Raw genomic sequence first — 23,366 nt, 5'->3', positions numbered from 1 at the left:
TGGCCCCGCGGAACTCAGGGCAGTCTGCCTTCTCCACCTGTGCCCCACGGGGCTGGGCACACGTGGGGCGGGGTCAGCAATGCCCCATCTCAGGGGAGCTGTGAGAACGGCCAGCAGCTCAGAGCCTCCCCGTCACGGTCACCTCTCATCGACATGAGATGGCTATCCTGCCTCCTACCGAGGGGAGCCCATGTCCAGTGCGTCACGCCTGGCTTTCTCCCACATCTGCGCTCCAGCGCCCCCTGTGCTGTGGGCCTGAACAACATGGCAGGAGAGGCAGCTGGGATGCCGGCAGGCGGGACCCAAGCCCAGGACGGCCCCGGGGCCAGGCCTGCCCGGCGGTGGGATGCTGGGGGAGGCGGGTGGTGAGAACTCCCTCATGACAGACACAGGACACTTGCTCGTGCAGCTGACACAAGGCGGCAGCTACATCTTCCCGCAGTGCTCCCCACCCCATCCCCCCTCACAGGGCAAGCACAGCCTCACTCACAAGAGACAGGGGGATGGACAAGATGGCACGGGGATGGGGGGCTGGGTGGGACAGGCAGGCTCGGCGGATGAAGCGCCGAGACCGGGCAGCGGCGTCCTCATGGAGTGGTTTATTACGATTCCATCTCACAAGGCAAGTGGGTGGGCGGCAGCGGCACACGGACTCCAAGCCCCTGACAGACGTCTGCCTCGGGCGCATGCAAACAGTGCAACATGGTCAAGCGCAGACACGGGGCGACCGAGGCGACATGGACACGGGACACGGGGTGGGGAACAGGGCCGGGGCGATGGGTCCCTAGAGAGGGGCCTGGTCTCCCCAACCCTCGTGGGCAGGACAGGAAAATAAGATTCGTACTTCTTGTAAAATGCCCATTTGCTGGGTACTTTCTTTCTCCTTATCTTGAAAAATAATAAAAAATAAACACACGGAAAAAAAAAGATCTCAAAAAAAGGAAAGGAATAAAACTCTAGGAAAGCGAGAGATGGGAGGCCAGGGGGAGCCTGACCACGGCAGGGCATCTACCCCCCAGCTCTTCAGCCTCCTCCCATCCGGGCCCGTGGGCCGGGCTCCCAAAGCCCCAGAGGTGGGTCCATGGAAGAAGGTGCCAGGCCTAGGCGGGGTCTCCGGGGGCCAGAGGGGGTGTGGGCTGGGACAGGAAAGAGACCCACTGGCCTCCTGCTGGGCTCAGTTCGGGTTTGGGCCCAGCGAGCGGGGCACGAGGTCCGCAGTCTCTCCGGGTTCAGTCCCCACAGGCCCTCGGCCTGGGCGAGGCCGGCAGTCACAGGTGCAGCTCGTGGGTCTTGATGTGCTCGAGCTGCTCGCGGAGCTGCAGGAAGGAGGGCCGCGTGGCGGCGTCCAGGTGCCAGCAGTTCTTCATGACTTCGTAGACGGCAGGCGGGCAGCCGTCGGGGGCGTCCATCTTGTAGCCCTTCTCCACCCGCGGGACGACGTCCTTCAGGGGCTGCGGGGGCGGGGCGGGGTGAGTCGGTGCGGGGGCGGGGCGGGGTGAGTCGGTGCGGGGGCGGGGCGGGGTGAGTCGGTGCGGGGGCGGGGCGGGGTGAGTCGGTGCGGGGGTGGGGTGGGGTGAGTCGGTGCGGGGGTGGGGTGGGGTGAGTCGGTGGGGGGGGCGGGGTGAGTCGGTGGGGGGGGGCGGGGTGAGTCGGTGCGGGGGTGGGGTGGGGTGAGTCGGTGGGGGGGGGCGGGGTGAGTCGGTGCGGGGGTGGGGCGGGGTGAGTCGGTGCGGGGCCTGGCCCTGAGGGGCCCCGACTCAGCAACCCCCTCCACGACACTCCTGGTTCTGTCTCAGATCCAGGTCCCGGGGCCGCCTGTGAGGACCCCAGGGCAGGTCTGCAGCTTCCAGGCCTCAGATGGGGGAGGCAGGGCCCAGTGAGGCCCCCCGCCGCCACCTTCCCCTTTCTCCAAGCCCCCGTCTCAGCCCCAGCGCCCACACTCACAATTCTTGGATAAGGCACTCGCCCAAAAGAGTAGATTTCCCAGAGAAGGATCCCGAAACTCCACACATCAGACTTGGTGGAGAATTTCTGCCATGTGGATGGGAGAAGCAGTGTCAGATCCTGGGAACTGGGGGTGGGGGTGACCAGGAACCCCACCCACCACTGCTCAGTTCCGGAGGAGAAGCCCGCCCACCTTCTCTCTTAGGGCCTCGGGGGCTGTCCACTTGACCGGCAGCTTGCCCGTGTCCTGGGTGCTCGAGGCCTCCTTGGTGAGGCCGAAGTCGCTGACCTTGGCCACGTTGTCCTCGGACACCAGCACGTTGCGGGCAGCCAGGTCCCGGTGCACAAAGTTGTTGCCCTCCAGGTATTCCATGGCCTCGCAGACGTCTCTGGGGGTGAGCCGTCCACACGTCCCCTCAGACAGGGGTCCCGTAGCAGGGCAACGCCCCCCACCCCCAGTCAGGGTTGCTTCACTCACAGTGAGAACTTGAGGAGACAGTCTCCGCCCAGCACCGAGCGACCCCGCGACCGCAGGTAATCCACTAGACTCCCCTGGGGCAGGACAGACAGACCAACAGGCCCCATAGGTTAGACTTGCCCTCCAGACCTCAGGGGGCTTGGGGCTGGGTAAATGGCGACACTCAAGGGAGGTGTGAGGAGACGGAAGGGGCAGGGGAAAGGTCAGGACATCACTTCTGAAAGAATATCAGGTCCTACACGCTGGACACTGCACTCAGCAATTCTCATGCACTGTCTCTTAATTCTCATAAACCTCTGAGGTAAACTGTTACTACCTCCCTTCACTGATGAGGACCTGAGGTTTGGCGACGTGACACAACGTTTCCAAGGTCACCTGGAATGGTCATTCCATTGGTCACCTCCAATGAATAAATGATGAGCCAGGACAAAAGCAAGCGCCAGTGACTTCAAAGCTCAGTTGGAGAGCAGGGACTGAGGGAGCAGGGGCCCAGGGGTATGGCGGGGGGCTTGGGGCAGGCACACACCTTGGCCATGTACTCAGTAACGATGTACAGCCCGCCCTTCTCCTCTACGATCACGCCCAGAAGCTGTACCAGGTTGCTATGCCGGAGTTGCCTGGGGTGGGACAGGGTGGTCAGAGCCTGCCAAGCCTCCCCATCAGCTCCCGGCTCCGGGGCGACCTCCCCACCCACCCTCTGCCCCAACTCACGTCATGACAGAGGCTTCAGCCAGGAAGGCCTGTGCAGTGGCATCGTTCTTAATGCACTTGACAGCAACTTTGTTCCCTCGGTAGTCACCCAGCATCACGTCTGGGGGAAGACAGCTGGGGCTTGTTCCCTGGACTCCCCACAGTCACCAGCCCCTCCCAGGGCTCCCACCCTCTCTGGCTCACCTCCAAACTCCCCCTTCCCTATGGTCTGCAGCAGCTTCAGGTCCTTCATGTTCAGCGCCCAGCCGCCTGGGTAGGAGGTGACGGGGGCAGGAGGCGGTTGTCAGGGACGGGGCGGGGTTAAGTCAGAGCGGGGGTCGCAGCAGAAGCAGGCTGGACTATGACATGTGGGTTCCCTGGAGGTCTCCAGAGCCTCCGGGATGGGGGTTGTGCCGGGAAGCCTGGGTTGGGGAGGAGGCGGGTGGGTAACAGAGGGGCGGGGGTGGCACTCACTGCGGAAGAACTCATCCTGGGCGGCCACAGTGCCCTCCATGACCTTTGGCTTGATGAGGCGAGTACAGAGTCCGTCTGCATCTGAGGTGTAGTGCTGCAGGGCACAGGGCAGCCCATCAGGACCCGCCCCTGTGCACCACCAGTGGCTCCCCTGCACCACCCTGATCTGACCACCAGAGGGCAGCAGAGGCCAGTCCCACCCAGTCAAGAGTTGCTTTGGGTAGGGAGGGTGCCCCATTTCTAGCAGGGTTAGGGGGGCCCAGACACACAGCCTGTCTCCCACGCCACCCCACACCCCAGGTGCTGGACGGACACCGGCTGTTGCTATCACTTGGCCTCACCAGCAGCCCTGACTCAGTGTAATACCAGCCTCTAGCCAGGTGTGCAGAGGATCCCTGCCCCAAGTCAGGCCAGCCGGGGGACAGTGCTGAGGGTGGGTGCAGGAGGCATCTGAAGGCTGCCTGGGGCAGAGCCGGCCTTGGGAACTGCCGGAAACAGGGACCACCAAGGTGGAGCTCGAGGGGACATGCTTATACACACATGGTTGGGCACAGTTGAGTGGCTGAAAGGAAGCTAGCTCTGGGATCAGAAGACTCAGATCTAGTCCTGGCACCTCCAATTCACAGCAGTGTGACCTGCAGCAGGCCCCTTAACTGCTCTGAACCTTTGTTTCCTGGCCTACATACTGGGTTGCCATCTCCATGTGGAGGCATTGTGGAGTCAGAGGTCAACCCTGGCACACAACAGGGGCTCTACGGAGGCAGGGGAAAGGCAGGCTCGCCGAGGCCGCGGGACCTGCCCAAGGTCACCCCGCCAGTGGCGGTGGGGCTGCAGCCAGAACCCAGCCGGCCCAGGGGCCCTGCTCACCTCCACCAGCTGCATGAGGTTCTCAAAGTAGACCTCTTCATCGATGCTGAGCTTGCTGGCGTGGTACATGATGCGGTAGTGCTCCACCTTGCCGTCACAGCTCACGCACAGCGTGTAGTCCCCGGGGTAGTTGGTGCTCTCCCGCACCAGGAACAGACCCGTCTCTGGTGGGCATAGGAGCCGCTCTGCCTGCTCCCGCGTGATCTTGCCGTGGAACCAGCTGCAGGGAGGCCAGGCCTGGGGTCGTGGCAGCCCAAGGGCAGTGCCGGGCTCCACTTCCCAGAGGCCCTCCCTCTGGCTGGCGCCTCCCCAGGGTTCGTGGCTTGGACAGGCGCTGAGGCCCTCATCCTCTGCTTTCCGCCCTTCATCTCCTCTGAGGTCTGCACCCACGCCCTTCTTGTCTCGAGAGGTCCGCACCCACGCCCTTCTTGTCTCAAGAGGCCCTCACGGACATCCTAGCTCTTACTCCTGCCTCCCTGCTTTCCTGACTCTCTTCCAGGGGACTCAGGGCTCCCGTCCTCCTCCGTCCCAGACTGGAGGACCGCTCCTCGGAGGTACTCACGGCATGAGGCTGAGCTTGGTGCCTGCCTTCACACCCTCCCGCTTCTGGACATAGTTGGCTGGGATGATGCCCTCACGGCCCACCTTGTTCTTGGCTTTGTACCAGTTGGGGTCCTGGGGAGAGGGGAGCCCAGACACTTCTCAGGCTCACCCACCCCTGCAGAGGAGCCAAAACCCAGAGGTGGGTGGTGGGTGGGGGTGTGAGGTCCCTGGTTACCTTGGTGACAGCCACAATGGTGAGCACGTCTCCTTTGCAGAAAGGAAGGTCTTGCTCAGCAGTGCCGTGAAAGTTGTACTTGGCAATACATTCTGTACCGGATGGCCAGGCGGCCTGCAGGGCAGGCGACAGGTGGGCGGTTGCAGCCCAGGGCAACCCCCACCCACCTGCCTGCACGCCTGCAAGGTCACAGCCTCTCGCCTAGCCTCTATGAGCCTGGGTGAGGTGCCCCTCCTCCAAAGAGTGCTGGGTGCCTGCCAGCTGAGTTTCACCCCCTGGGCTCCCATCTTGAGTGCCTCCATCTGAATTCTACTTTGCTGAGGGCCAGGGCTGGGGAGAAGGGGAGCACATCGACCCGCACTCTCACTCCCTCTCCTCTCAGCACCCTATGGTGTGGCGTGGGGACCCCCACCACGCCAGACCCCCATCCCTGTAGTACCTGAATTGCCGACATCTTCTCAGAAGATCTGGCGTCCCCGTGTCACAGGAAGGCCCACCTGTCACTTGGTACCATGAGAGCTGCGGGGAGAAGAGGGGACTGAGGGGAAGCTGAGATCCTGCTCCCTCCCCATAGCAATGTGAAGAGATGCCAGAGGCTTCTGAGCTGGGGTCTGGGGCAAGGGCTGCCCTTTCCAGTCTGGGGGCACTGGGCAGGGGAGGAGGGCTGAGGACCCCCAACGCCGAGCCCACTGTGGCCTTGCAGCCCACAGAATAACCGACAGAGCCACAGATCATCGCCGGTGAGCAGCACCTGCCCTACCAGCCCCACGGCGGGATGTTAGCTACATGGTCTGGGAGGGACCACTGTGGGTGTTCACTGAGGACGGCTGTGAGACAAAGGTGCTTGGGATTTGGGGGAAGTCACTAGTCCTCTGCGGGTTTCTTAGTTCTGTCACCTATGAAAACTCGCCCAGGCAGTATCTCTGAGGTCAAATGTAAGCCAGCTCCATGGCCTGGCCACCTCACTTCCTGCACACCCGAGAGATGACAGGGCAGGTGCTGCTGAGACAGGCCCAGGAGAGCGCGCGGTAGCCAGGTCTGAAAAGTGCACACTGGGGACCGCCCAGATGCTCACCGGGAGTGAGACAGATAAGCTGGGTATGCTCGCAGAACACCGACAGCAGCACACGTGAATGAACTACCACCATGAACCAACACTGACGCGTCTCTAGGCGTCATGCTAACCAAGATGCCAGGCAGGAAGCACACACGCCATGTGATCCCACTTGTATCAGGTTCAGAATCGGGGGATTCCTAGTGCAGGATGGAGCCCTCGGAGGAGGCAGCTAGCTGACTGGAAGGGGGCAAGTTCAACTCTGGCAACTCAGCGAGCTGTACCCTGTGATGGGTGTACTTTCTGGTGTACACGCTGACTTCAATACAGTGGACTCCACCAAGAAAGCTACCCCAGCCAACCTGATGCCCCAGAGCAGCAAATCAGCCTCGTCCTGCACACATACTCTCTGTGGCCCCAGCTCAGCACACCCTCTACAACCATCATTTTCCTACACACAGCCCAGAGCCGCCGTGGACCTGTCTCAGGAAGCAGAGGGATGGGACTACTGTTCTTTGCTGACAGATGAGGAATCTGAGGCTTAGACAGGGCCAGTGACTCTCCCATGCCTATGGTATGCCAGAAGAGAAACTCTTCCACGTGCCTTGTTCCCAGGCTCATTCATATGATGGACAAGGTCTGGGGCCTGGCTGACATGCACAAGCAGTGGAAGATAACGTTTAAATGCAAGTGCCTCGGGGTGTGAAAGGAGTGAGGACTGTAGCGCTTAGGTGGGCCTCCTGGAGGAGGGAGTGCTCGAGATGAGCCTGGAAGGTTGCAGGGCTTGGGAAGACAGGGGCACTCTGGCTGGAAGCCCATGCTGAGGGAGGGTGGGCAACAGATCCTATGGTCTGAGAGCCCCGTCATCCACTGCAGAGGACGGTGAGTACTGGGCTCACGGGAGGACACAGACCCTACAGGGATGTGGGGCTTCAAATGCCAGGGGAAGAGACAAGCTTGGCTTCCGAGGGCCATGGGACCTGGGGCCTGAGCAGGGGGGGCGTGTGGTCTGGGCAACCAGAAGGAGCCAGGGGGAACCACCACCACTGCTTCCAGGCCCTGCTCCTGGGGCTAGGGTCAGGCAGAGCGGGCTCTGACAGTACACAACGGGCAAGACACTCAACCCTTCTGATCCTCCGATCTCACACTCTGAAGGCGGGACAGGGACACCCCGCAAGCAGGCTATGGAGGGAGTGGAATGAGCCCCCAGACTTGGAAGTGTCTAGCATCAACCCCCTGCCCCTGGGGATGAAGGGCTTCCCTTCCTCCCGGAACACACAGTGCTTCCTGTCCCAAGGCCAGTGCGGCAGCCTCTGCCATCTGGGCAGGGAGACCAGATCCCCCTAGACACACACACACTGACCCGACGGAGCCACCATGAGTATAGGAAGCAAATTCCAGCTCCCGAGAACCACCTGTGGGAGCCACGAGCTCCTCTTGCCCCCATTTCATAGAAATGGAAACCGAGGCTCAGGAGGTTGCAACAACTTGCCCTAAGGCACACCACTAGTTAGGGGTGATGGTCTGGAACTTGAATAGGGGTCGCTCTGTGGTTGGTTGGGTCCTCAACCTGCAAGCCCTTCTGCAGAGGGGCTCTGCCAGCTCTCTGCACCCCCACGTCTCCCCCTCCCTCCACGGAGGGCGGAGGCTGAGGCACCGTTAGTCACCCTCTCAGCTGTCAGTTTGCAAACACTCTCTCCCCGGCCTGCAGCTGCCGCTGCCGCCTCCCCACCGACTTGAGGATAATAATAAAAATAATAATAGGCCATGTTGGCTGAGCACTTACTCCTTGCCAGGCTGTCCATGGCACATTATGGCTCATCAAATCCTCCAATAACTAAGAGAGAGGCTATTGTTATTCCCATTTTACAGGTGAGGGTGCCGAGCTAGGCCAAGAGGCAAGTGGCCTTACCTGAGGCTACACCTCCAGTGAGCATCCGGCCTCACACAGGAGTCAGAGGCCTGAGCCAGCAGGCCATCCCACCCCCACGCCTGGTGCCTCTGCCTAATGTGCCCGCACATGTTTACAGGACTGCCGGCAGGCTGGGCCCACCCTGGCCTGGAGAAGAGAGTGCAAGGGAAGAGGGAGAAGTGAGCAGTGCTCAGGGGAGGGGAGAGCCCAGAGAGGTCAGGGGGATTCCTCGAGGGTCTGGGTTTGGAGAGGACAGATCAGAAAAGGAGAGTTATGAGCTAGCCTTCCCCTTGCTCTACTGGCTACGGCTTCAGGACTCAGTTTTCCCATCTGTACAATGGACTGGTGACAGTCTTGCAGCTTCCAGGGCTGCTCTGAAGCCTGCTTTCTGCACACAGAAATCCTGCTGGCGGGAGCTGCAGATACTTTCTGATGGCTCCTCCCTGGCCAAGTCATGAGGCCAGGACGGCCCTGTCCTTAGGGCCCTGAGGGTCCAGATGGGCTATCCCCCTCCAGGTCAGAGGCCAAGAGTCAGCGGCTGAGAGGGGCCACTAAAAACTGTGGCCTCTAGTCTGGCCTTGGTCAGAGGGGCCCTGCCGGGGTTATCCAAACCTTGTTTCAGGTTGCTTTGTGGAAGAAGTGCAGGAACAGTGTCCCGGGAGTCATGGGCTCTCAGTCCGGTTCCTGCTCTGTCACCAACTTGCTGTGTGACCTTGGGGAAGTCCCTTGAGCTTTCTGATACTCACTAGCTCTCCAGCACATGAGCCAGATCCCTTTATCACCTACAGCTCCTAGGACTCTGCCTCCCTGTCTCGACATTCCCTCTCCACCCCTCCCCATTCTTTACCCAAGGAGCTTCCACTCAACATTTGGGGTTACACAGGTGCCCATAAAAAATGTAGTAGGACAGTCCCTGCAGCACTGTTTGGTGTAGCAAGAGGCTGGGAGACAAATTTTATGTCCATTAATAAGGAACCAAGTAAATAAAACGACCAGGTATCCCCAAAAGGGAAAAGGGGCAGCTTGAATGGGGCCAAGACGGACCTCAAGGTGTTGAAACAGAAACCTTGCCATGACAGACTAAGCAGAAATGGCAAATAACCAGCTCAAGTCATGAAGGACATGTTGCTAGGGGTACAGGACAGTGACGTGGCATTTGAGGACCACGCTCCAGATTAACCAGAGAGAACAGCACTTGCCCCACAGTGAGATGTGGTCAACGCCTTGTTCACCAAGTGATCAAATTAAGCAGCACCAATGACGAGAGGGGCATACAGAGTGCCTCCTGCCCAGAGGAGGGCACAACATCCTCAGTGCCACGGGCGCAGGGCGGCTGAACCCGACTCCACTCAGGGAGCCCAAAGACCCAGCCTGGCTTGAGGCAAAGTCATTAAAGACGAAACAAACAAGCGCAGGCTAGGGAATGCTCTGGATTAGGCAGGACAGTAAAGAAACACGACACAACAACAAAATGGTAATTATGGGAGGTGAGGGACGCGTTAGGCGACCTTACTGTGGTAATCGTGTCATAATATGCATGTGTATCAAATCCTCACACTGCACACTACTTAAATCCACATACACTAAGTAGCAATTATATCTCAATAAAGCTGAAAAAGAAAGAAAAGACACCCGACAGCAAGGCTCAATGAGTGATTCTGAATCAGATTCTGGATCAGAGGAAAAAAAATAGCTATAAAGTTCACTTGGGGACAACCTCGAAAAATGAAAACGTTAGATAATATGATGGAATTAATGTTAATTTTCTTAACTGTGTGATCATGGTACTGTGATTATATAATAGATCTGTGCTAAAGTACTTAGAAGAGGAAGGTATGATGCCTGCAAACTCACACTCACATCGGCAAAAAAAAAAGTATACACATATGTCTAGTACACAAAAGAAGAGATAAAGCAAATGTGGCAAAATGTTAAAAACCGGTGAATCTGGGTAAAGTATACATGGGTATTTATGTGTGTGTGCTAAGCCACTTCAGTTGTGTCTGATTCTCTGCGACCCCATGAACTGTAGCCTGCCAGGCTCCTTTATCCATGGGATTCTCCAGGGAAGAAAACTGGAGTGGGTTGCCACACCCTCCAGGGGATCTTCCCTACCCAGGGACTGAACCTGGGTCTCCTGCACTGCAGGCAGATTCTTTTTCCACCTGAGCCACCAGGGAAGTCCATATATGGGTATTTATTATACTATTATTTCAGCTTTTTGGTAGGTCTGAAAAACTCAAAGACTGGGGGAAAAAAAAAAAAAGCAAGGTGCAGAATATCATCCATGGTATATTACAATTCTTGTTTTTCCAAAGGATATACCCTTCATCTCCAACCTCAGAAATGCAGATTATCACTAAAAGACAAAAGAAGCTGATAACAGAGATTATCTATCTCTGGGAGGGGGAAGGAGGAGTGAGGATCAAGTTCAGGGCAACTTCCTTTTCATTGTATATCTGCTGTTCTGTTCTTTAAATTGTTTTTTTAACAACATGTATCTATTGAGTGAGTGAAAGGCGCTCAGTCTGTCCTGTTTGACTCTTTGCAACCCCGTGGATACACAGCCCACAGAATTCTCCAGGCCAGAATACTGGAGTGGGTAGCCTTTCCCTTCTCCAGGGGATCTTCCGAACCCAGGGATTGAACCCAGGTCTCCCGCATTGCAGGCGAATTCTTTACCAGCTGAGCCACAAGGGAAACCCATGTATCTATTACCTCCCCCCTAAAAATTAAGACTTGAGTTTCCCAGGTGGCTCAGTGGTAAAGAATCCACCTGCCAGTACAGGAAACACAAGAGATATGGTCCAACCCCTGGGTCGGGAAGATCCCCTGGTGGAGGAAATGGCAACCCACTCCAGTATTCTTGCCTGGGAAATCTAAATCCCATGAACAAAGGAGCCTGGCGGACTACAGTCCATGGGGTCGAAAAAAAGTCAGACATGACTTAGTGAATTAAACAACAAGAAAAAGAGCAAAAATTAAGATCAGGAAGGAAATAAATAACTTTTTGAAACTTGACTCATGCCAGGAGTCTTCCATGGTCACCTGGCTATGGTGGCTGGCTGCTCCGGGCCTCCAGAACCTCTCATGCACGTCTCATGGTCCAGTGAGAACCTCCCCGACCTTGGCCTGGGAGCCCCGCAGGAGTAAAGCTGGGCTGACTCATGTCCTAGCAGGGGCCAGGCCCAGAGCGGCTGGTCAGTGAGTGAGCACTGAATGAATGAATGAACCAACAACCAACAGGGGGAAGCTAGGCTGGCTGCACCACGCTGTGGTCCCATAACCGACAAGGACTATATTTAACCCCAAAGGGACAGCAGCTGCCACCCCACCCCACAGAGCTGGGGGACAGGGGGCTTTCATTCCGACTTCCTGTCCCAAACCCTGCTCTCGGGAGCCCTTGTGCTGGGGTCCCGGGAACAGGCTGGGCATTGTGCCCAAGCTCTGAGGTCAGTGGCCACAGCCTCAGGCAGGCTTTCTCGGGAGCCCAGGCTGGCAGGGAAGGGGCAAGCCCAGAAACTACCCTCTTCCTGCTCTGGGGCAGCTGCAGACCCCGGAGCCAAGCACGTGCTGAGGGCCAGAGTAGGTCAAGGGGCTCCTGCCCTGCCCTCCTCGCCAAAACTCCACTGCCCAGTGGGGCGTGGGAGCCTTCAGTAACTGTTTACACCCAGCTAAAAATACCCACTGAAAACGGAAGTGCACAGGAGACCTGGGGGGGACTCGGGGGCCACGGTCTCCAGAGACTCTGGTCCTGCCGTAGGACCCGGCTGTAGCCTCTGTGGGGCCGGGGCAGCCCCCTGGAGGCAACAAGCCGGTCTACTTCACCCTCTGGTTCTTTGAGCCATTGTTTCAAGAGCCTCCCTGCGTGCCCAGCCCCACGTGTGGTGGGTCAGTATGGACAGGAGGGTCCTGCCCCTGGGGCCCCGAGAATGCTGCTTGGCTTCTCTCTCTGGTGCCCAGCCCTGCTCGTTGAGCTGCCAGGTGGTCGGCCGGTGATGGCCAGGTGTGCCTGATGCCTCGAGAGAGACAGGGGTTGGGGCCCCTGGGGAAGGGGGGAAGCGGGAACTGAGAGGATCTCAGGTGGAAGATGCTAGATCAGGCCAGGATTCGGATTTCAAACCGCGTGGTACGCAGAGGGTTAACTGAGGCTGAGGAAGCTCAGGGTGGGGCCTACAGGGGCTCTGAACCCAGGCAGTCTGGAAGCTGCTGACAGGTAAGGGGCAGACACAAGCAACACTGTTTCCGACTGGGCACACCCCTCCACTCCCCACCCACCACCCCACCAAAGGGCAGTGCACCTGAGGAGGGCGGGGCACAGCTGGCAGCTGGGCTGGGCTGGCAGCTGGACAATCAGCCCCGCCTCTGGCTTTGCAAGGGGCACCCAGGCTGACGGCGCTGTGATGCTCCTGGCCACACACCAGGGCGGGGGGTGGGAGCTGGTTCCCACTAAGCCGCCGGGTGGTCCCAGAGCCCTCAGCACACCCACTACACAAAAGGTCTCAGGGCCGGGCAGCAGCAGAACTGGTCACAAGACCCCTGGAGAGGCCTGAACCTCCCTGGGGGTCAGGAGAGGACTGGAGGGAGGGTCCCACTCACTTTGCCTCTGGTGTGTGCTGTCCACCCCCACCCCGGGGCTCCCTCAGCCATCAGCACCCCGGTCCTAAGGGGAGGGGTGAGATGAATGGCTGAAAAATGTCAAAAACCAAACTACAGCAACGCATGGGCTTTTTCCTGCCCCCAGGGGCTCAGTGGGACCGGAAATCCTGTCTAGCGGTTGGGAGAGGCGGGGGCTGGAGGAGAGGAGCCTAACGGGGTGCCTCCTCCCCCCCACCCCCCCACCGGCACTGCTGTGGCTGTAGGCTGTCACTCGTGGCCCAGAAAGGTTTCTAATTACCGCTCAGGAGCCTAATTACCTACATGCACCAGGCAAGGGGGACTCCAGGGCTCCCCAGGGCCCTAACCCAGGCCTCAGTCCACCACACCCCTCGGCACAGCCTGTGGTCTTTGCATCTTCATTTGCCTACATTTACATACAGCCTCTCAGCACTGGTCTCCAACGAACCCTTGAAAACCAGACTGTCCTTGCCCCTCACCCCAAAGTCCCCTAGTCACCTTACAGGTGGGGAGACTGTGGCCCAGCGGCCGGTGAGTGTTCTGGAACTTTGACCCCAGATTCCTGTCTCCCCGTCTGAGAACATAACAACCATGCTACCCAGCAGAGGGAGAAGAAGGGCTACCAACACCCTCCCCCATGGGATGGACAGTAAAAATGAAAGCACACGAGCGAGAGCCTACTGACCCAAGCCTGCCTTAGTTACTTCATCCTCAAAAATCCCCTGTGAGGTTTTACTGTTATCTGTTTGACAGAGGAGGAGCCCAGCTGAGGACGATCACCCAGCTTCCAAGGGGGAGAGCGAGGGTTTGAGCGCAGGCTTGTCTGAACTTGGTCAGCAAACCCTCCACCCTCTCCTTGGGCAGGACTGATGACGTCCTGGACAGACAGGTGAGGGAGGGCAGCTGAGGGGAGACCGGCCGGCCCTCCTGTTCTGGGAAGCATGGGTTACATCTGTGCCATACCCTGCCTTGCAGAGACAGGCCAAGAGTTTGTCCAGGGCCACACAGCAGCTAGAGAAGTCAGCAGCCCCAGAGAGTAAGCGCTCCGGCCAAGGACCTCTGCCCCCACCCACCTCTTTCTCAAATGCTTCTTGATTTTCATGGCCCTGCCCCTCCAGGAAGTCCTCCTGGCTGTTCCAGCCTACGCAGATCCCCAGCTTCTGAGCTCCCACCAGCCCTGCCAGGAAGTTGGAACCACAGGCCTCCCCCAGCTGACTCCTCTCTGAGTCTGGCCTCCTCTACTGGTCGGCAGGGGGCTCTGAGGGTTCCCTCTCCCCTCCAGCTTCCCTGCGGCGTGGCCAGCACTGGGGCGGCCACAGATGTCCGGGCCTGGGTGAGGAGCAGAGGTTGGGCTGAGAAGCAGCAGCCAGGGGGTGCAGGTGTCAGGTGACACCCAGGTCTTTACCCACCCGCAGGGCTTCCAATCATGTGGAGAGCAGACCGGTGAGGTGGGGTGGGGTGCGCCAGGCAGCCTCTCTTTTGCGTCTGGAGGCCCAGGGCACGGAAGGGGAGGGGGGGCGGAGGGAAGCTGCGGTTGGAGGCCCAGCCCCACCGAGGCGTTCAGAGCTGGTGTGTGATGAGAAGCCACGTTCATCACAGGACCTCAAAACCAGGAAGAGAAACTGAGCAGGCAGAAGGGCAAGCTGGGCTGCGCGGGGCCCCGTGCCCCGGGGCGAGCCAAGGGGAGCTCCCGGACAAACCACTTGGCCCCCGCTGGGCCTCAGTTTGCCCATGGGAAAAATGGGATTTCTCTCCCTGGTTCTGGCACTCTGGCCCTGACTGGTATGGTCTGCAGTGTGCCTGAAGCCAGGGACCCTGCCCCAAGTAGTGGAGTGCTCCTGGTCCCGCAGGGGGCTCTGGCCTCTCCCGGGAAGCAGGGCTTGGCGCTCTGCAGCCAGCCTTGCCTGCCTGCTTCTCCCCTCAGCCACGCAGGGAGCACACGAGCTCTTCCTCACCAGCTCTTTATTTTTAGGTCTGAATTTGACTTTAATCATTACTTAGCGGATTCTATTTCCAGCCTTTGGATGAAGGGACCCAGAGGAGAGGAGGAGGGGAGGCAGTGCTCCCTGCCTGGGATGGAGGGGTGGCCTGCTCCTCCACCCATCCTGTCCCCAACCAAGAAAGGGGGGCATTGAGAAACACCCGAAGTGCTCACCCCAGCCAGGCCAGCATCTTGGAGAGGACCGCACCCTGTGACCTCATCCTAGCCTGGGCTGTGGGACAGGAGGGCAGCTGTAATGCCCACTTCCCCTGTGCCAAGACCAGGCAGGAGGCGGACACTCCAAAGGCAAAAGTCTGGTGGCCGGAGCCTGAGGTCAGGCGCCGGGGAACCCTGTGCATTGAACGAGCCACGTCGGGAAGGACCCTCTGCCTAGGTCAGTCCTGAGCCATACTGGGGTCATCTGGAGCTACGGTCTCCTAGGCCCCGGGAGTGCCAATCTGAGACTGGTTTCCTCCTAGGGTCCCTGCGGTGGCACTAGGAAGGCACGCCCCCACCCCCGTCCTCCGGTTCTCCACAGAAGCAGAACAAGAGGAAGCAAGTGATGTCACAGCAGTATACACTCAGGTTAGACCCGGGCAGCACCTGCAACAGAGAGGGCTGCCAACACACGAGATTTCCCAGTGATCTGTGGACCATCTATGTTCCCTTCCACTCCCAGCTGGGAGGCTCTGGAGTCTGTGGCCCCTGGCCCCGGCTTTCTTCCCGCCTTCGGCTGCTCGGCGGGAGGATGCGGCCGGCATGGCTGTCCCTGGCTTGAGGCTCAGGATGCCTGGGGTTCCTTGCCCAGTATGCAGTTTTCCCAGGGAGTAGGTCCCTGTCTCTACAGGGGAAACGTGGGGTTGGCCTAGGAAGTAGCTGAAGCTGGGGGACAGGAGGCAGCCAGGCTCTCGGAGAAGAGGCCTCATTCATTCAGCTCTGATGCTGGAAGAACAGAAGGAGAAGGGGTCGGACCAGGCCCCAGAAACCAAACCACAGCCCATCTTCCACATGGTGATGGGGCAGGTGGAAGGCAGAGAGGGGTGACAGGACACTGGCCAGAGCAGTCTCTGGACACAGGGTTTCAGAAGGGCTCCCAGGGCAGAGACCACCCTCGGTTAGGTGAGCCATCAGTCAACCCTGGCCCCGGTGTCTTCTGCACTCGCCAAGGCAGCCAGCCTTGGGCATGCTCTCAACAATACCTACCCTTCTTATAGAGCATCTAGTGGGCGCCAGGGGCTGTGCCAGGCACCTTCCAGTATCTGGGTTAGTTAGTTCAGTGTCCGCCCCTCTGAAGTAGGGATTGCTGTTGTGTATATAAAGGAACTCTGGCTCAAAGGATTACCTGCCCAAGATCCCTCTACCCTGGCCTCAATGGCACAGCTGGGCCTAGAGTCACTTGTTGGCTGGGTGCCAAGTTGCCTACTCTCTCCAATACCCTCGGCTGCTATGGGGGCCTGTAGTAACAACAGTTACAACAGCGACAGACGTGTAACAACAGTGCACAAGCCTGGGGAGACAGTTGGAGTATCGCCGCTATGGCAGAGCTGTCCGGAATATTCTGCAGCTTTTCAGAGGCAAAGTTACAGACTGCGTAGCAACGTGAGAAAATGCCCAGATACAGTATTAAATGAAAAAAGGTGTGAAGGCACATACACCCAAATCACAACAGCGACAAAGGGAAAGAAGATCAGGAAAGGCTGGCTGGGAGCTCCAAGATACTAACAGCCACGGCACTGGGGAAGAAACAGTGGGTGAGTTTTTCGTTTTCTAAACGGTCTGCAGTGCTGTTTTGTTACTTTCTAAATTAAGCACCCTAACACTACACACCTACATACTTAGTTTTCTCGTAAGGAACTTAGGCTTTGCGTTCTGGGGACCTGACTGTCCCCTAGCTCTGGTCCTGGTGTCTGGGACATCAAGGGATGGCCTTTCTGATTTGGGACAGCCCCTGAGACACACGAAGGGTCCTTCCCTACCTCCTCTTTCACAGATCAAGCATCTTTGGGGTATTTTTTTGAAGCCAAGGCTTCAAACCCCTCAAAGATGGAGCCCAGAAGTAGACCCCGGCCATCTTGGCCGATCAGGCTTGTGGGGGCAGTCACGTCACACTGTGGGCCCTGGGCCTCTGTTTCTGCCTGAACTCTGGTCTGCTCCGTGATGGTTCAACCCCTAGGGGCCTGGTACCCTCTGCAGTGATGCTGCAGGCCCTCTCCTGGTCCTTCTCAGTCCCAAGTCCAATGCAGACAGAAGAGCTGGGAGGAAGACAGCAAGCTCGCCAGAGAAGAAGTGAATCCCTGCACACACGCTTCCTGAAGCCGGACCCTTCCTTCGAGGGCCTGGGGACCCTGGGCCGCACCGGACAGCTCACAGGCGTCCAACCAGGTCAGGTTTCAGCCCTAGGCCCTCGGGTTGGAAAGGAAGTCAGGGCTGGGTGAGGGGAGCCTCACAGACCCACCACATCTGTGAACCCTCCACTGTGCCTGTCAGGGCAACCGGAAACAACAGTCAAGGGCAGAGGCCTGAGCAGTACAAACCTGCCAGTGGCCCCCGGGGCCCCAGACACACTCCAGGGGACCCCCCCCACACCTCTAGGAGCAAGAGGATCCTGTCACACTCCCAATCTCCCACCTGCCACCTTTGCCTTGTTCCTGCTGGGGCCCCTACCAAGAAAGACACTGGGACCATCATGGTGTGGGGAGCTTGGAAGAGACCATCTGGGTGTCCCCACTCTGACAATGCTCCAATGCCAAGGCGTAGCGTGGTCCCTACAAGGTTTTCACTTTCCCCTCCAGATCCCAGTCACCAGCTGAGCCAAAGGTGTACAGGAGGGCTGAGTCAGGAGAGCCCACCAGACTGCTTGAGCTCAAAAGCAGGGGTACATCCCATGGGTGCCCCCACGCACTCGCCACATCCCATGAGTGGGACCCAGCCTCAGACAGCAGGGGGAAACCCCATAGATAGGGCCGATGCTGCCCGAGCCCAGACGGAGGCAGAGCTGGGGCCGGAAGCACTCTCCTTTCCCTCCGAACCTCTGTAGGGGAGCACGTGCTCACCCCACAAGGTCCCATGGGCCAGGCTGGGGGGCTTATGTCCCTTGTGGATAAAGGTACCTGTATCGTTTCCCTCTACCCATAGCAGTCTAGCCCTGCAGAGTGGGGGGAATGAAAAGACAGACAACCTAACTCTGCCAGAGGCCTGGGACAGTAACTTCCCCCTTTAAGCCTCAGTCCCCTGGTCTACAGAAAGGGAGGGGAGAAGAACCCCTAGTTAAGCTTCAAGAATCTGATGCCTGGACACGCCCCTTCCTGACACCTGGCCTGGGCCCTGAGGAGCCTGGGAGAATGGGCTGAGGGCTGACAAGGCTGCCAGCAGGTGGGGGCATGGTCCTAATAATGCCCGGTGTCACCTCCACCCAGGACAGAGGCCCTGCCCAGTTTCCCCACCCTAGGGTCAGAGGTCCCTTGGCTTAGGCTTGGTCTTCTGGGAGGCTCAGGGTGACAGGCTCAACCTCTGGCAAGCTCAAGGAAGGTGGCTGGGCCCTGGGCTTCCTGGAGAGGACAGGGCCTCCGCGGGGGTAATGAGGGAGGGGTCAGAACCAGGCAGGTCAAGGAATCTGCAGGGAGGCCCGGGGCAGGGAATGGCAAACCGCCCATTCTCCGGGGGCCCTGGTCCATGCTGACCCCCTCCCTCCAGGTTCCAGTCAGCACCCACGAAACGGGTGCGGGTAAGACAGACTCGGGGTGGCCTGGGACAAGTCTGTGGGGCTAGAAAGGCAGTACCTGCCTCGTGCGCTCCCCTCCCAGTCCGGCTGTCAGTGACTCCCGGGAGATTTCGAACCCGGGAAGGAGGTGGGGGGGGGGGGGGCGCGGTAAGGGAGGTGGGGGATGGGTGTGGACGGCACGGCAGCTGCAAGAGAAGCGGGACGAGCGACCTCCGCCCGCCTCCCTCCGGGAAGCACCCGGACGCCCACCTCCTCTCCCGGCCCGTCAGGCACTCACCTCTCTCGGGGCACTGCGGTCCGGGCCACCTCGCTGCGGGCAGCATCAGCGGCCTGCCGGACGGTCCATGCGGCCAGGGGGGAGGGGAGGGGCGCAGGGGTCCCCGGGTGGTGAGGTACAAAGAGGTCTGGGTGCGAGAGAAGGGGGAGGAGGGACGGCCAGACAGAGGCAGGGGGATGGCCGCGCGGCCCGGGTCGGGGAGGGAAGAAAGGCGGGGGAGAGGGGGCGGGAGGGAGTCGGGGGGAGGAAACAATGTAGCCGGCGCGGCCCCGGCAGAGTTCCGCTTCCAAACGCCGCCACCGAGGTTCGATGTGGGGACGTCGCGCCGGCTGCCCGGGGCGGCCCCGGACGCTGGTTCGAGGCGCCGCAGAAGGTCCCCGCGTTCCACGCCCCGGAGGCTCCGGCGGCCACAGGCTGGCTGGGGCGGGAGAGACCGCTGGCCCGGGGGGTGGCCCCGACGGCGGCGCGGCCGGGAGACCGCCCCGCTCGGACCCCACCCCAGCAAGATCTCCGCGCGGGGTGCGGGGTGGGGCGAGAGCGGGAGGGCGGCGGCGGTCGCGGCGGCGGCGGCGACAGCGGCGGCCAAGCTCGGCTCGCCCTGGGCTCCGCTGGGAGGAAGCTCGCAGGCCTGGCGAGAGGAAGCGCGGCCCGGATCCTCCGCCCGCGGCACCGCGCCTGCGCGAGGGAGCCGGCCCGGCGCGCGGCGGGGCGTGGGCCGACGGAGCAGCGCCCCCTGCCGGGCGCCGGAGACACTGCGGGGGGTGTGTCCGCGCGCGCGCCCTGCCCCCGCCTGCCCGCCCGCGGCGGAGGCTCCCGAAGGTCCCTCGGGGAGGGCCGGCCCGCCCGCCTTGGAGCAACAGCCAAGCCTTCCCCGGTGTAGAAGCGACGGAGGCCAGGCCTCGGCCCCCCTCCTCGGGTCTGTTTGTGCACAGGGGCCCTCACCCGCAGGAGCATTCATTCGTTCACAAGCATTTCCTGGCCCTGCCAATGTGACAGGCCCTGTTCAGGAGTCTGCCCGCAGGGCCGCTTGGTGGCTGTCAAGGAGTTCCCAGCACCGACAGGCCAGCAGACAAGCGCTAGGAAATAATTGATAAAAGTGAAGAAGTGGTGTACAAGGCCCACAGGAAGCAGGAAAGACCGGAGGGCTACCGGGGAGACTTGCTAGAGCTGGGACTTTAGGCGGAAGGAATAAGCGTGGCCAAAGGCGGGAGAGGTGAAAGCGCTTGACCCCTGTGCCTGCTCAGTCTTGTCCGGCTCTCTGCGACCCTGGACTGTAGCCCACCAGACTCCTCTGTCCGTGGGGAGTCTCCAGGCAAGGATGCTGGGGAGGGGTTGCCGTGCCCTCCTCCAGGGCATTTTCCCAGCCCAGGGATGGAACCCGGGTCTCCTGCATGGCAGGAGACTGTCTCAGCCACCAGGGAAGCCCCCTGACGGCTCTGGGAAGTGTAAGTGGCTCAGTGTGGCTGCAAGTTTGCAGGGCAGGTCCTGTAAAGTCGTGGGAGATGGGGTCCCCTCAAGCCACAGAGCACAAAGAGATCCAAGAGGGCTTACGGGACTTTCTTGGACTTTGTTTTCAGCCTGGAGGCAATGAGGAAGTTGTCAGTGACTCTGTGGCCCTGGGAAAGTTACTTAACCCCTCGGAGCTCTAGTTTACCAAATGGGGAAAGTAATAGCACCAACTTCTGAAGGTTCCATGGGGGAGGAAATGAGTTAATATGCCTAAAGTGCTTAGTGAGCAGTGGCAGGCACTTAGTCAGCCCTTAGCTAGCTATCACTTCTTCCTATGTATTATTGTTAATGAAGGACAGGGTGTGATGGGCTCTGAGCTCAGGAGCAGACAGTGAGCGTGTGTGTGTGTGTGTGTGTGTGTGTGTGTGTGTACATGCGTGTGTGTGAGGGGGGAGTGTAGAGCTGGGGGTGAGGGGGGGGGGCGGTCGGGGTGGAGGAGAGACCAGAGACTCCAGTGTAGGTGGGAGGCAGGGCAGTTCCTAAGGACAGGGCCCTGAAAGAAGGTTCAGGGTTGGATGGGCAGAGGAGAAGGTCCTTCTATGATGGGGAAAGGAGGTATACAGGAGGTGACATTCCAGAGAAGTGAGGGAGTCAGGAGTGAGAGGGACAGTCAAGGGTCTTGTGGGAGAGCCAGCTGAGAAGACAGTGTGGTTGTACATTGCAAAGAGCTGAGTTGGGTGTGCCTCCCCAGACAAACCACAGGATGGCCCTCTGACCCAATGCACCCCTGGGCCAGTTTCCAGTAAGAAGCCAGCCCTGCAAGGAGGGAAGTAAGTGTAGTCACACCACTGCCCTTTGAGGAGATGTCCAGTAAGTCTTAGAGATAGCTGTGGTGTAATAGGAAAAAAGCATGGATTTGGTGTTCTCACGGTAAAGTTAAATCTCAGCTGAACCACTTCCTAGTGTGTGACCTTGGTCTAGTTACTTAAAGTCTCTGAGCTCAGTTTCCTCCTCCATAAGATCAAGTTCAAAATGCACCTCTCTTGCAAGAGATGGTGCAAAAAAAAAAAAAAAAAGAAAGAAAGAGATGGTGCAGATTCAGCAAGATAAAGGCCTTGGGGTGGGGGAGGTGGGGAGGGCACTCAATTTGGCTGGTTTCCCTTTCTTTCCTCTGAGGTCAAGATGGAATGATAAAGTGGGACCGGATGGGGCCGCCTCTCAGCCTAAAGGAAAGCACTTCAGCAGCTCTGCAGAAGCTTCGGGAAGGGTCAACCTGACATCTCCCCTCCCCCGACTGGATCAGCTGGCAAAATGAGAAAGGGCTGTGAGGATCCCTCATTCCAGTTTGTCAGCGCTCCGTCTTCCTTTACCCCCAGACAAGTTTGACTTCTTCCCGTGGGTTTGCTGTGGCCTGAGTGTGAACTTTGGAGTCAAATAAACTTGTATTTGCACCCTGGCTCCACCTCTTCAGAGCAGAAATGAAATAGATTTGTTAACTTCCCTGAACCCTGACCCACAAGGCAAATCAATACATGCACGGGCCCCACAGAGCTATCCTATGGCAGAGGAGCCAGTTCACGTCCAAGTTCACCAGCATTCGTTCATTCATTCCCTCACTCAAATAATTACTGAGCACCTACTAAGTGCTTGGCACCCTTCTGGATGCAGGAGTTGAAGGGGTGAGGAGGCCTCCTTGGCTCTTTCCTGGTGGGATCAATAAATAAGCAGGATAATTTGACACTGTTGCCTAAGGGCAATGAATGATGGAGGAGAGAACGTGGGTTGGGGATGGTGGAGAGACATAGAGGGTCCAACAGCTTAAGGGACAGCCAGAAGGTCAAGGTGACAAGACCAGTGAGGGAGGGTTGTATGAGAAGAAGGGGCCTGATTTGGTAGGGTGTTGTGGGGAAAAGATTTTATTACATGAGTTTGGATTTTATTATATGAGCAATGTGGACCCAATGATAGATTTTAAAGTAGGGGAGTAACACGACTGAGCAAAAGTCAAGAGACCAGTGCAGAGGCTTTGTATGGTGTGGCCATTGATGATGGGCCTGGGCCCCAGTGGACAACGGAGAGCCACGTGGCAGTTTTGGTGATGGGGCTGTTTGGGGGGAGCAGAGGCCCCAGGAGAAAATGGACCTGATCATCAAGTACAGCTGGAACATGGGGAAATGCTGGTGCTCTTTGCCGAGGTCAGGAGGACCTGGGAGAGGGGCAGACTGGGGGTAGCGCTCAGGAGCTATATTTTGGACAAGCTGAGGTTAGGACATCCGTGAGACGGGGAGATGTCAAGTTGGTGTTTGGAGCCATGTTTTAAAGACAAGGCCACTGAGGCTCAACCCTGAAGAGCTTTTCCAGAGTCTGACCCCCAGTATTGGGGTTCCAGTCTGAGGACCTCCAAAGCCTTGGGCACCAGACAGCCTCCCCTTTCAGCAGACTCTAGGGAAGGAATTCATGAGAGAAGAATCTGTGGGTTTTAGGATGGGGGGAAATTAAGGAGGAGCCCCCTCCCTCCCAGGCAGGCTCAAGTGCCAGCTTTGCCAGGCTGGGTTACTTGTACCTACCTTGGGAAAATGGAGAAAAGAGGGCAGGCTGGAGACCCCGGAATGTGGGGAACAGGGCTCAGGATTTCTGGCTGCGTTTGATGACAAGGCCACCATACTAGCTCAATGCAAAGTTGGGTTCCTCACCAGAAGTCCTGAGCTTAAGCACATTTATGGGTAGAATGAGCTCTGCCCCCGGGGTCCCCTGGGAAAGGAAGGGCCTCTCCTCCCTCCACCCTGCTTCCTCCCCTCCCCCAGCCTCTTTACTTTGAGATGACAGTTTAGAGAAGCTGGTGTGAAATAGTTTGAAACTCAGAGGTCTGGGCGGTCCCCCAGGGCAGAAAACAGGAAGCCAAGATTAAAGGCAGATTTCCAGCAAAGTCCCCTTCGACTTCCTGCAGAGCAGGTGCTCAGGCTGAGCTCATTGACAACAGCTTCCCTTGCTGGCAGCACCTCTGGGTGGCTCTGCAGAGGCTGGCCCTCCTGCTTTAGGAGCCCATCTTCAGTCTTATCATCACCATCCTCACTGGGAGCTGGGAATTCCTGCCAGGCCCTTGGGGGAGTGAGCATCCTCTGAA

At 58.9% G+C, this 23,366-nt stretch overlaps 2 protein-coding genes and 1 long non-coding RNA gene across 3 annotated transcripts; 1 reads left to right on the top strand and 2 right to left on the bottom strand.

Moving 5' to 3' along the window:
* Positions 1-584: 584 nt before the first annotated feature.
* Positions 585-18,990, bottom strand: CSK (C-terminal Src kinase). Its single transcript, XM_070477558.1, has 13 exons — positions 18,794-18,990; positions 5,671-5,750; positions 5,232-5,345; positions 5,016-5,128; positions 4,454-4,673; positions 3,587-3,680; positions 3,317-3,382; positions 3,134-3,233; positions 2,949-3,039; positions 2,423-2,496; positions 2,138-2,333; positions 1,945-2,031; positions 585-1,451 (listed from the first exon to the last, which is right to left on the bottom strand). The coding sequence occupies exons 2-13, from the start codon at positions 5,683-5,685 to the stop codon at positions 1,269-1,271; spliced, it is 1,353 nt and encodes a 450-aa protein (XP_070333659.1). The 5' UTR covers positions 5,686-5,750; positions 18,794-18,990; the 3' UTR covers positions 585-1,268.
* LOC139038648 (uncharacterized) lies at positions 14,322-21,698 on the top strand. Its single transcript, XR_011491661.1, has 3 exons — positions 14,322-15,189; positions 15,275-18,519; positions 21,419-21,698. It is a non-coding gene; the product is annotated as an uncharacterized lncRNA (long non-coding RNA).
* LOC139038646 (collagen alpha-1(I) chain-like) lies at positions 18,607-22,956 on the bottom strand. Its single transcript, XM_070477536.1, has 3 exons — positions 22,810-22,956; positions 18,794-19,869; positions 18,607-18,701 (listed from the first exon to the last, which is right to left on the bottom strand). Exons 2-3 carry the CDS (start codon positions 19,749-19,751, stop codon positions 18,607-18,609), a joined length of 1,053 nt encoding a protein of 350 aa, XP_070333637.1. The 5' UTR covers positions 19,752-19,869; positions 22,810-22,956.
* Between the last annotated feature and the right edge of the window lie 410 nt (positions 22,957-23,366).

This window comes from Odocoileus virginianus, chromosome 16, assembly GCF_023699985.2.
Source record: "Odocoileus virginianus isolate 20LAN1187 ecotype Illinois chromosome 16, Ovbor_1.2, whole genome shotgun sequence".
Classification (NCBI taxonomy): Eukaryota; Metazoa; Chordata; class Mammalia; order Artiodactyla; family Cervidae; genus Odocoileus; species Odocoileus virginianus.
The sequence above is the reverse complement of the archived record's forward strand: the minus strand, read 5'-3'. Positions and strand labels throughout refer to the sequence as shown.